This window comes from Serinus canaria, chromosome 5, assembly GCF_022539315.1.
Source record: "Serinus canaria isolate serCan28SL12 chromosome 5, serCan2020, whole genome shotgun sequence".
Taxonomy (NCBI): Eukaryota; Metazoa; Chordata; class Aves; order Passeriformes; family Fringillidae; genus Serinus; species Serinus canaria.
In genome coordinates this window covers 4,360,770-4,374,404 of record NC_066319.1, presented here as the reverse complement: position 1 = coordinate 4,374,404, position 13,635 = coordinate 4,360,770, and the positions used below count along the sequence as shown (strand labels likewise).

General features: G+C 38.7%; 1 protein-coding gene across 2 annotated transcripts in view; it reads right to left on the bottom strand.

Moving 5' to 3' along the window:
• GAS2 (growth arrest specific 2) overlaps positions 1 to 13,635 on the bottom strand; it is an 87,455-nt gene that overhangs the window by 46,380 nt on the left and 27,440 nt on the right. For both annotated transcript variants that reach the window (XM_050974869.1, XM_009098714.4), the window contains exon 4: positions 4,462 to 4,603. In XM_050974869.1, the coding sequence (XP_050830826.1) occupies positions 4,462 to 4,603 (142 nt within the window). The remainder of the gene's footprint in view (positions 1 to 4,461; positions 4,604 to 13,635) is intronic.

Here is a 13,635-nt window from a genome sequence, read left to right as displayed (position 1 = left end):
TGAAATCTGATAATCAGATAAACTACATTAATAATTAAAAAATAATATTCCCCATGTATAAAACATTTTTAAACAAGCAACATTTGAGTATTTTTTTAAAATAACCTTTAAACCAACAATGTTAGAAGAAAGATCAGAGGTGTTTGTGTTTCAGTTTACTACTTCCCCTAAAATACTAAATGCATTTATTTAGGAAACCTGTCCATGAAACTCAAATCAATCAGTTGCATCAAAAGAAGTCCATGTCACATACTGAGTGCAGATACACATAGAACATCCAAGCACAAAACATCAACCATCAACAGCACCCAACACCTCCCAAAGCAGATGGCACATCAGCATGCTGGCACACTCAGTGGCAAACCCTTTTCTTGCTGGGTTGACTTTATCAGGGAAGAGATGCAGAATATTCCTTGGTTCCAAATCCTACAATCATCCAACAACACTCCATTACCACAAAGAGCTCAGAACTTATGCTTTATGTTCACTGAACTAAAGCCATCACAGAAAATCTTACCATTCTTGTCTGGCCAAGAGGAGTTTTCTTTGAGTATTTACTCTTCAGGCATGAGCAAAATTACAAATATCTCCACCTAGTGTGGTTCCATAAAGAAAATCACCAGAGCTGTGGGGATCTGCTGCCCTAAAGCCCTACAGGGCAATTTACAATGTATATTTATGGGAACAGAGGAGTTAAAGGCAGTATTGATATCCTTACACTGCATGAGAGAGTTAGCACATCATGTTCAGAGTCCCACATAGTCTGATACATCTAAGAAGACCATTCAATGGCACTGTACCTCAAGATTTGCACAGATGATCAAAATTTGGATTTTGGATCCTAATTTTTGGTATTAACAAAGCTAATTCCTTCTTTAAATACACTAACTTTAAAAGTAAAAATATGACAAGCATGCTAAATTTGACAATGAGTGCAGGGAGCACACATGGTGTCCCTCTATTTTGCAGCACTCAAGATTATCCCTATGTACTGTGTTGCTATTTTTATCAATTTTTAAAAATTTATTGTTACTATCCCTATGTACGGTGTTGCTATTTTTATCAATTTTTTAAAATTTATTGTTACTATCCCTATGTACTGTGTTGCTATTTTTATCAATTATTTGAAATTTATTGTTACTATCCCTATGTACTGTGTTGCTATTTTTAGCAAATTTTTTAAAATTTATTTTTATTATCCTACATTCTGCGTTGCAATAATTTTTTACAAATGTAGCTCATCCATCAGGTAGCCCCAGTCACCTTTTCTTTGCAATGGCATTAACTTGGAGACTTTCCTGCCATGTCTCTGCACTTAGGGATAAATTGCTATCAGTCAGCTCTGGTTGTGTTACAAACCTTAACAGGAAACTGTGTTTCCAAATTGTTTGCATTTTAACCTATGTTAAAGCATGATAACATTCAGCAAGACAAACTACATCATATTCTAGACCACCAACAAATTAACAGTACAAGTCTTCAAACTTTTGAGCTCTCAACTGTTCTCTCCCAATGACATTTAAAGAAACTAGTGATTAGACAGCACAATCATATATATTAGTATATCAAGCCCTCTGGTTTTTATTTCTTCACTTTTTCATGTATTTCATTCATTTTTTTCATATTTACTTTTCCTTCTATTTATTTTGAAGACTCCAGTCTTGTTTCCTTGTTTAGCTCAGCTGAACAGCCCAAATCCAACAAAGCACTTGAAACTGTGCTTAACTTTAAATAATTAAACAAATTGCTAAATTTACCACAAGTGAAGGACTGTGGTGTAGGTGTGCTCAGCTGCCTGTGTGGCTCAGCCCTGCAATGTTAACCCTTTGCAGATCAGCCTCTAAGAACCCTCAAGGGTGCCATTAACATCACTTACCTGCCCCTATCTGCTCTGCTCCATTCCAGTGAGGAATGCCTTTGTGCCACAATGCTAAAAAGTCAGGAGTGGTGGCTGCATTTGTGTGCAGTTATACTTGCATGATTTCAGACTTCTTCAGAACTTATAACAATGAGATAGTGCTTTTAAGTAATGAGAAATAATGCCAATTAACAATTTCTTAGCCAGCATAGACTTCTTTTTGCTGATCTATAATATACTTGGTACTTTTTTTTTTTTAAATCAGTGCCATAAATCCATCATTCAAGTATTTCAGTGCACTACATCTTCAAAATCACTCTTATAATTCTAGAATACATATTTGCCAGAAAAAGACCTCAGGAATGTTTTAAATTATACAGTAGCATGATGAAAATGTTACTATGTGCCTTTCATTAAATAACACAGTATTTGCATACCATAAAGCACACAGAATAAGAGTTAAAAATGAGGATAAAAATCCACTTGATTGAGAACATTGATACAATAAATTCTCCAATACAGACAGAAAAAAATCTTCATTATCACTATCAATTTACACGTCAATTTACTGAGTTTATTAGCCATGGGGAGAAACAGAAAAAAATACAGAAAACAGTTACCTCTGTAACCATAATTTCACCTCAATTAATAACAAAAAAAAAAAAATGTAGAATTCAATGAGGCAGTGCAAAGACAGATGTCATTCACAAACATTTCTCACTACTTTGAAAAGAACCTTTGATATTACTTACCTTTGCTGAGTATTTGCTTCCTATGCATTGGAGAAGTGATTTGTGGGAAAGAGAGGAACATAAAAGCTTTAGATTGGCAACTGTTAAGATTTATCATTATTTCTAATGCATTAGGAAAATCTCAAAAAAGCAAAACTTTGAGTCAATGATTAACTGAAGGAGAATAACAACTACTGGTTTTACCCTTTTTTATTTTTTGAAGGCATGATTACCACCTCCTCCTCAAGTTCGGAAAAATGGGTCAAAAATGTTATCAAGACCTAATCCTACTTCCAGCAACATAAATCTCTTCTACTAGTGCATTATACAAGAAGGGAATAAACCTCAGAACCTAGTTTTTAATCAGTCACGAATCAAGCAAAATAGAGGACAGGTTTGCACACTCACTTCCCTTTTTTGAGAGAGGAAATCCTCTGGAACACACCTTTCCAGGAGGATTTGCCCTCTGTTTTACTATGGCAGGCAAGGCACTGTGCATTAATTATCAGGAAATATCAATATTCCAGCTATGCCAATTCCATCCCTAAGCAATATCTAGTTTCTTAAAAATGCACAAGAGATTGGTGGAACAATGGCAAACAGCTGGGCTTGCCACAGCAATACAACCTCCAAACACCTTGAAGTATTCCATTAATACTTCCAGAGGTTCTCCTGCCTGTCTCAGGCACTGGAGGTCTGCATCTCCTGGTGTTTACAAGCTTCTTGGTCCTAGGTAAATGTCCAACTTCTTCACCATTTCAAATCATTGAAACTACAATTATTGCTCATTTTCCACATGATTTACCATATCAAATAAGAATTTCATCTTTAAGATTTAATTAACAAAACAGAGCCAATACATATATTCAACTTACTATTTGTCACCTTTGAGATACTGTCCTCTGCCAAGCATTTTCTCACAGACATATAAAATAATGTAATTAAGAAACTTCCCAGGATAAAAGAACAGACAAATGAAAAAGAACACCTCTCTCAGAAATATCTGTGCTAGACTACAGAAGCAGAACAAGACTGTAAAAGAATGGGATTAGATCAGTGACAACACATGTAAGAGCTTCAACAGGGCAAAGGCTTTTTTGAGAACAAAGAGGCTTCAGCACAGTGTGTTCATTTGTCTTGCACTGAAATTGATCTGTCACCATGACTGCTTTACACTTTTATCTGATTTCAGACAACAAACATTGGACTCTCTTCATTTCATGAGATTTGGCTGAAAAACTGTGAAGTCAAGATTCATAAGATTTCCTTCAAAGAAGGAAGAGCTAAAACAACAAAGACTGTGTAGTATTAGAGCAGTGATTTCCTGAGCAGTACAATTCTTTTCATGAAACACTGTAAAGCAGCAGCATTGGATAATTTTTGTCCAGAACTGCACAAGGGAACCAGCTGGGAAAAATGGTCAGCATGGGAAACAGAAAAGTTTTGTATCTTCTCACCTCCTGTGCAATGCATTAAATCTCCACAACTAGCCAAATGTCTGCAGACAGAACTGAGCATGCACTTGTATCCTGCTCTCCAAAAACAGAAAAGCACCATCTTATACACTGAACTAAGGAACAGCATTCCATGCTCACAAAAGTATGGGTGGGGTGAAAAATCATATGTGTGCAAGAAAACATAGCAAGAGCTTTCCCTCATTTAAGTTCCTCTTAAAATTGACTTAAATGAGTAGTATGTGATATGTACTTCATTTGCTCATTCTACAGACAAGCAGCAGAATTAGCACAGTCAAACAAAGGTCAGATTTGGAGTCAGGACCTATTAAAAGCCTTTCTGTATTTCAAGGCTAAACACAAATGAAAAGTTACTTTAAATTACCAACTACTACATGAAGAATAAAGAAATACATACCCAAACCTTCTGATTCAAACAGGCAGGTATCATCCACACCTACATCTCTGCACCAGGATAAGAAATTTGCTGTGTTGTCCCGTGCAAAAAAAGACCCTGAAGGAGCATTGGCTTTGCATGGAATTTTCCGAACTGGTAAGGTCTGAAAAACAGGAATTCTTTATTTAGCTAAATGACACATGCTATCATAATACTTAAATATTAAGAAATCACTATGCAAGTTTTGCATAGATGGGTAACTCCCACCAACTTGTTTCCTTGGTCATTAAAGAATTCCGAGCAGAGAAGCACAAGAAATGAATTTATTGGCATGAAGTTCTCAACCAAAAAGTCTTTCCAAAAGTCCACACAAGGAAGTTGAGAGCCAAACCAACATTAGTTACTTCTTAGGAATATTAGTAACTATAGGCTTTGGATTTAGTGTTTGGCCCAGCTCACTGAATTTAAAAAAAAAAAAAAAGATTATAAAGACAGACTTTAAACTAGGAGCTGAACTTTCTCACAATTAAAGGTGAGTTACTTTCAGTTCTATGTCAGGAGGAAATCATAGTGTAAAGGAATGGGTCTTGAGGCCCAAAGGCTACAAACACTTCAGAAAGGTCACTGTCTCCTGTTTAACAACACCCAGAAGTACCCAGTTGTTCCAGATTGCAAGGCAAAATGTATTCTATTACCATCTGCATGGCAGGTGTCTTTCGTTGAGTGGGCAATTCTCTTTATCTCTCTCTGAGTGATCACAATCACTCTTCCCTCAGCAGGGGACATCTGCTGATAACAGGCCATTGAATGTCCCTGCATGGCTGATAAGAACTATAACATCCCATTGGGAGATGTGAGCCCAGAGGGCGGAGCCAAACATTTCTACCCGGATATAATCTGGAGATTCTGGAATAACTCCACAGCTTCTCCACTGGATTCCCCAGAGGAACAGCAGCTGCCTCTTCTTCCACTGGATCTTTGGAGGAGGACTACACCCTTTCCTATAGGATCCCTACTCCAGCAGAACCAACCTGACACTCCAGGAGAGCTGCAGCCACAATTCCAACTGGACTGCTACCAACACCCTGACCAACAGGGTGTCAGGTTATGTTCTGACTCTGTCAGTGTTGTTCTCGTGTACTGCATTGTTTATTTTATCCTTTTATTTCTTTCCTAATAAAGAACTGTTATTTCCTGCTCCCATATTTTTTGCCTGAGAGCTCGTTAATTTAAAATTTATAGCAATTCAGAGGGGTGGGGAGGGTTTGCATTCTCCATTTCAGGGGAGGCTCCTGCCTTCCTTAGCAGGCACCTGTCTTTCCAAACCAAGACACCAGTGCACAACACAGGGCTGTAAATCCAGCAGGTACCAAGTCAAGGCCTACAGAGACAGGCTCTCACTGCACCAGAGCAGCTCCATTCACATGATTTCATATCAGAAAGGATGCTACTGATACAGCATCAATACCTGCACCAAACAGAGCAATGACCACAGCAGTCCTGCTGCCTGCACTGGCACATCTACTGACACGCACAAAAAAGGAGTCCTTAGCATTTAGTTCTCACTTAAGGCTTCTTTTCCTCCAATGAAAAGTAGCTGTACTACATGGCCAAGTGAAGACAGAAAATGAAACATTACTGCCATGTAACTTTAGGGATCTCTAAATCATTGGAGGAATTCAGACCTTATGTCGATTTGAATGCACTGTTTGTCCAGTGCTGATTTATGCAATTTTTACTTCTGCCTGGAGTCAGTAGTTACTCAATCTAAAGTGAGCTAAGAGGTAGAAAACTCAAATATGATGTCTCTACGCATTCCTAGCCTAAAATTGTTGGAAATGGGGAGAGCAGGGGGAAAAAAAGACACAGGAGTAGGCTTCCCCTTACAACAGCAGTATAATATTACCAGTATTAAACACAGCCTAGAAGGAGTTTAAATATTATACATATTATACAAATGACAGCAGCAATGTAATGGCAGAATATGCCTACATGCACTGAGCTATCTACCCAATAAGCCAAATAAACTGAAAATAGCACAACTGCAGGCACAATCACCACTGTACTTATCAGCATGTCAATAGGGACTAACAGGTTGTCTTAGATAAATATGTCTCAGAGCTTCATGCAATTAAATCTATTCCTCAAATCACCATCTAGCTTTCATTCCCCCACGACTCTTACTCCAATTACTCAATTTACGTTTCCTTGTTTTGGAAAAATTAACTTATGGTTCAAGCTATGTTCAAGGAGATATCATTATTTTTCTACAATTTATATAAAATACTGACTGATTTTGCATGTTATTTTAAACAAAAAATCTTATCTTATGGCACAGATACCATGTCACCTCCTGGACCATCCTTGAACAAGGAGGGGAAAGCAAGAAGGAAGCAGGGAAGTAAAAACAGCTCTTCTCTAATCCAGAATAAATTAAAAAAACTATACAACATTAATTCTTTCAAGGGGCTCTAGATATGGAACAATCTTATAGATCAGAACACAATGAAGTTTCAAAACATTATTTCTGTCCCTTTCCATTCTTCTAGAATGAGAAAAAAAGAAAAAAAATGGAAATAAATGCTCAGTTCCTTACCTATCAGTGATTTTTTTTTCCTAAAAAAAAAAAAAAAAAAAAAAGGTAATAAAAAGCTGTCAGCACTAGACACATATTTCAGGCTAGCACTCTTTTCATATTACACTAATTTCTTCAAAGAAACAATGAGTATGTCTTCTGAGACAAACTTTCCAGGCAGTTCCTCCCATTGAATTTCCTCTTGGTGTCTTAGTCTTTAGGAAGCAGTAATGCAGCACTTGTCCACCTCTGTCTCTCCCTACCCTTTCCCACGAGACTTTAACTGGACAAATGTAATATAATAGTCTTAGAAGTACAACCACTTCTTTTAAAAGGAGTCCCTCAAGTCTCTGGCAGCCTGGTGGAAGCAGGTCAGCTAATTCAGGCTGCAGAGGAAAGCTGTCAAAACAGGACTCCCATTCCATGACTTTTCACTAAAACATTGCAGAAACTTTAAAGAGTTTCTTCTAAAACTTTAAAGTTTCTTTAAACCCTTTCTTCAAAATGATCTCCCAGAGAAGGTTCAACCCAACCGTGCCTCTTTCAGTGCAAAAGAGGAACAAGCAAAGGGGGCAAGGATACTGGGCTGGCGCAACGCAAAACGGGGAAAAGGCAGGGAGCAGCAAGAGCCGGGCTGCTCCACAAGGGAAGATCATCCAGGGTCCAAGGGTGACCCCAGCACAGGCAGTGGCAGTGGTGCAGTCCCAGAGCACCCCAATAAGGAAGTGCTTGGGAATATAGGAGCTTTAGACAATTGTTCTGTTGGAGCAGGGACAGCCAAGTCAGGTTGAGTGAGCCCAGGGAAGGCAAGTGAGAAACAGCAGGAGGCAAGGCTGGGCTCAGGGCTGCAGGAGACACTGACCCGGCCATGAAACCAGGTAAGGTTCCACTGACCCGGCCATGAAACCAGGCTGGGCTCCACAGATCTAACCATAAAACCAGGCTGGGTTCCACTGACCTGGCCATGAAACCAGGCTGGGCTCCACTGACCCGGCCATGAAACCAGGCTGGGCTCCACTGATCTAACCATGAAACCAGGCTGGGTTCCACTGACCTGGCCATGAAACCAGGCCGGGTTCCACTGCCCCAGCCATGAAACCAGGCTGGGCTCCACTGATCTAACCATGAAACCAGGCTGGGTTCCACTGACCTGGCCATGAAACCAGGATGGGTTCCGCTGACCTGGCCATGGAACCAAGCAGGCAGGCAGGCTGGAGAATGTCTGCTCACAACACAGCTCTGGCAAGAAGAGGGGCTGAGCCAAAAGGAAGGTTCTGGGCCATGGGCAGAAGGTGCAGGTCAGGGTCCCAGGGAGGCTGGTCACAATTATTAAAGTATTTTGATTCCCTCAAGTCTTGAAAATTATTCTGTGTGTTTTAGTGCTTCAGTGGAGTCAGAAATACTCGGTACTTTAACTCCATCTTGTCAGTAGGTACAAAGAGATGACATTTCATAGCCCTCTATCAATCCAGTTACACAAAACATCCACTGTACATACATCATACTTGATCATATTCTCACTGAATCAAATTATCAGCAGCTCTAAATTGGTTTAAAAATAAGAAAATCAAACAGAATGAAATTCTTTTCCCATATAATCTCTGCTTGGACCAGATTATCTGAAGTGATACAGGGATGTTGAATCAACTGATTTAAAAGTCAACATAAGGAGACAAATAAATGATATCTGAAACTATTCTACTCTTTGTAATTTTTGGTTTATTACATCAAATTAAAAGCAAGAATTCTGGATGTTCCATTATGGATGAACAGCACTGTGACAGGAACAAGATGCCAAGAAGCCAGCTCCAGTATTCCTGGCACTGGCAGAGTTGTGCATGAGAACTTCAGAGAGAAGGGAAAGGAGAAAAGGATATAATTAAAGTATGTGTAAGAGCAGACCTGCAGTGTCAAATCTTGTCACCTCTCAGTTCCCTCTTCAGTTCTCATCTCTGGATTTTTCCACAGTGTCCATGTTCTCAGGTTTACCTTTCCAGAAAACAAGTAAGTCTTCTCCAAGAAAAGAAAATTCTGTTTCTGATGCCAGGAACAGCTCAGAAGGGCTAGTGACATCATACTGGGTTTGTTTGCTTCCACACAGCTCTAGACAGTTCTGTACCTTCATCTGCTTTGTCCTGAGACAACCATAACAAATAGCCTATGTTCTTTGAAATCCTGCTAAGGATACTGAACACTGCTCTGGAAGTCTGTAATAAACCACTTAGATTACCTTAGAACTACTGAACAACAAAAAAACCCCAGAACAACAACAAAAAAAACCCAAAGTAAACAACACAACAAAGAAATTCTTGTGTGTGTGCCTGGTGGCTGCCATCTGGCATCCAGTGGGGATTCAGGCTCAGTGTGGGCACAGCCCATCTGCTCTCCTTGGCCCTGAGCCTTCAGCATGGTCCTGGAGAGCAGGAGCTGCTGTGGGGCAGCACAGAGCCCACAGCAGGAGCAGAGCAGCCTGGAGAAGGAGTGAGGAGACAGCCAGGAGAGCCTGCACTGCCTCACTCCCAAGGAGCCACTGGGAAGGCATTGCAGTGGCAGGAATGCAGAAACCCCTCAGAGACCCTTGGGTCACTGCTGCTCCCCAGGACTAACAGCACATGGATAAATCTGGTTCTAAATGTTTTGTATCTTTTGATTTGTGTATATTGCAGGGACTGAACATGGAATTTCTTTCAAGAAGAGCAATTCAGAACAGATGGTTTATGTGTCAGTAATCACCTGAAATTTCATACACATAAATTAAAATTCTATGCCTTGACAACTAAGACTTTTAAACACATCATTTGACCCAGCTTCACTATGAAGCTTAGACACTCATGAAACTTACAGCATTCTTTCACAGTGTCTTTCAAAAGCACCTTTCTGGTAGTAAAAGGTACTTACAGCAAACAGTAAGAGTGTAGGTACAGAACATCACACTTCACTAAGCAAATGTGAAATATTCTTAATTTCATAGTGACAGAAAAAAAGTTTGATTAACAGATGTCCTGAACAGCTCAGAAGTGACAACCAGCCACATGTAAAAACAAAGATATTGTTGTGAACAACAGCTACACAATTTAATGACCAAAAAAGCTTCGAGTCGTTTTCTGGAGCAAATACTACACAGACAAATATCCCAGACATTGCATGATTTCACTAAAATATATAAGTTTCATCCCCTTTCCATAGTATTATGGTCTTGCTGAAGAGAACAGCACAAAATCCCACCCTCTTTTCTATTCAGCAATAGCCCTACCAGGTTTATCACACAAATTATAGGGAAATACTCATATTTTCTAATCACCTACTAAATTTTCCTACCACCTCTTAAACAGAAGTCTACTTTTTGAATATTTCCAAAACTGTCACTGCACTGTTCAAACCATAACACATGAAAGCTTTTATTCAAGAAAAGTTTCATGCACAAATATTTTTTACTGAGTTGTATAAATGGCCTGACTATTTCAAAAGTGCTTTCTAACAGATCATTCTGAAATAATTAGGTTTCCACATGGCAAAACTGACTTTTGTTGACATAGTATAGTATGACCACAGTTGCTTTGAAGCAGCAGTGGCTGCAATTACTCCTATCAAGTATCAGGAAAACAATTCCCCAGTCACACTCCTTTTACAATCTTGTCTTGTTGACGTGCATGCATGTGGTTTAATACAGGATGTGAAAGTGAGAGTGAAACATATGATGCAATCCTGGAAAAATGCTGTCAGGTTCACTTCTAAATCCAAAAGGGACTCTCTTACATGGATGCTCTGAAATCACATGGAAAAATGGATTTTTTGTACTGCTTTTTCAAAATGAGTTCACCAACACATGCTCAAATCCCCATTTACTTATGGCAGACTTAGACTTGACCCATATTTTGAAGTTGTTCACCATATTTCCCTCTTTGAACATATGATTTCAGGACATTTTGAACTATCATTTATGCTTGAATAAAAAGAAAATTATGAGGCATGTGTCTGCTATGAAAGAGGGTTACAGTCACTAGGTACTCACAGGAAAAATTTGCTTTTATCTCCTGATGACCTACATTAACCAACATGGGGGTTTGGGGGGGAAATTAGGCTATGCAGTACTAACTGCTCTGGTGTCTTGCTAGGCCATTCAGTGTTATGTGATCATAAATTCCTACTGAAATGTGATTATATCAGCAAGATAGAACATGTATTATTTCAAAACTTTCTACCATTTGCCTTTTCACATAGCTCTGTGGCCAGTACCAATCCTTTTCATCCTTCAATTCTTTCCTCATTTTGCTCAAGTGTTCTTAATCAACTGGACCAACAGTCAAAAGAATATGCTAAATGCACATGTAAAACAGAATGTGGAAATAGAATTTAAAATTAAACACTTCTCACTAAAATAAACAATTAAGAAAAGAAATATAAACCCCTCAGCCCTCCTAAAGCTGCAAAATAGAATTTAAACCCCAGCGCAAATTTAGAATATGAAAACTCAACATGGAAGTTCTGAAGGTTTAGGAGACAAAAAAAAAAAAAAAAGCCAAACTTTTTCACAGACTTAGAACTAAGAACAACTTCTAGACTGATGAAAAATAACTTTGAAGATTCAACAAAGCAAGCACCCCTAAGCAATTCACTTAACAAGCAGTAAACCATTGTCCTTCAGTGAAACACGGTATTTACATTGTCATATCATGTCATTTTAATGGAATAGGAATAAGAAATTGGATTTCAAGTTTACAGATGATGTGTTGACCAGACTTTTACCCTATATAATAACCACAGAGTTCATCAAAAGCCAAAAATCAGTCATTATCAACTTTCTAGATTCTAAGGCAACAGTTGTGAATACTTTGGAATCCCTAACGTATTTACAATATGTCAATAAAAATAATTAACATCATCAAGGCTTGATAGAAATATACAGACTTCAACACTGAAATAACTGCAGGGCTAAATTAATGCTTTAACCACGTTATTAAGAGTCAAAGTAGAACACATTCTTCCATGTGGCATTAGTGTTAATTTTTTAAGAGTAATCATATATGGAAAAAAACTTAATTTAACAATATAATTTTAAAAGTTAAGCATTTTTAGTGTCTTTTTTCTTCTAAGTTCTCTGTCCAAGACAAAGATACTCATCACACAAAAGCAAATAATTGGTTAATCAAAAAAGATAGTGTTAACAGCAATGAAAAACTAGTTTCACAGAAACAATGCAGCTTTTACTTCTAGCAGTGTGCCAGAAATCCAAGGAATACAAGAGACTATTCAACCCACAGGCAATGAATATCCAGAAGTAAATAATGTCAGAAAGCAGCACGGCAGAAGCTTCATTCACCAGCTACAGCACGTTTCATTAGTTGACTAATAAGTAATTTAAATGTAGTCTAAGGATGTGTGCATTTCAACACCTTGAGGCCAAATCCCCAGGTCTGTCAGAGCCGAAAGGCCACCCCCAGGGGCTGGCTCACCCTGGGGAGCACAGAGATCACAGCCAGGGGTCCTGCACTGCAGAGCACAGCTCATGGAGCATCACAACAGAGCCCACCTCAGCAGAGGTCAGACACTGCTCCTTCCCACTCCACCTGTGTAACTGAGGGTGGGATTCGGCCACTCTGGTCCAAAGACTTGGGGAGTGCAGCATCCACATTGTCTGGAAAAAATCCCTTTGCCCAGCATTGTTCTCCAGGGAAGCTGAGAAGCCTCAGAGAAAAGGAAAACAACTCTTATCTCATTTGCTTCTCCTGTGTTTTGCTCATGTGGAATGTGTTTGGAGATTGTTCACACACAGGTGATTGTTCCATTGCATTCTGCTGGGAGTTGTTTTCACTCTTTGGCCAACCAGGGCCAAGCTGTGTCAGGACTCTGGAAAGAGTCAGGAGTTTTCATTATTATCTTTTCAGCCTTCAGTAAGTGTCCTTTCTGTATTCTTTAGTATAGTTAGTATAGCATTCTTTATTATAATATAATATCATAAAGTAATAAATGAGCCTTCTGAGCACATGGAATCAGAGCCATCATTCCTCCCTGCAAATACAATATGGGAGGTTGATAAATTGTCTTTTAAAACTTCTAGACATCTACATCTGTAACACATCCATGCCTACTGACAAGTTCACTTTTATCAACAGTCTTCCAAAAGCTTGAAGGAATAATTTGCAAACTCCAGACATGCATGGGGTTTGCAAATTGGCAAACCAAAAATTAAAAGCCATTACTGCTACTCTCTGAAAATGCTAGCATGCTAAATGCAAAAATCAGTGGTGGTTTGATTTTTTCCTAATGCTATAATAGCATTAAATAGTGACTAAAATGAGATAGCATTCAAGAAAGAGACTTGAATTAATTTTTTTTCTAAGTGTATTAAGATTTTATAAACAGAGACAATAAGAGAGAGGCACAAGGGTAAGCCATGGCAAAGACCTCCCTACAGTATCCATGAAAACAGGGGCTCAGTAGTTCAACCACATTCAATAAATGTTTTTTCCTCAGATCTCTGGGTTTCAAAATGAACATTTAGATGAGGATTTTTTAAATTGGCATTTCATAATGGGCTTCTTCCAAAGCATTTGATTAGAACAGAATGTGGCAATTCTCACAGTTGCTCCTTCAGAGGGCAATTACACCTTATCCTTGGT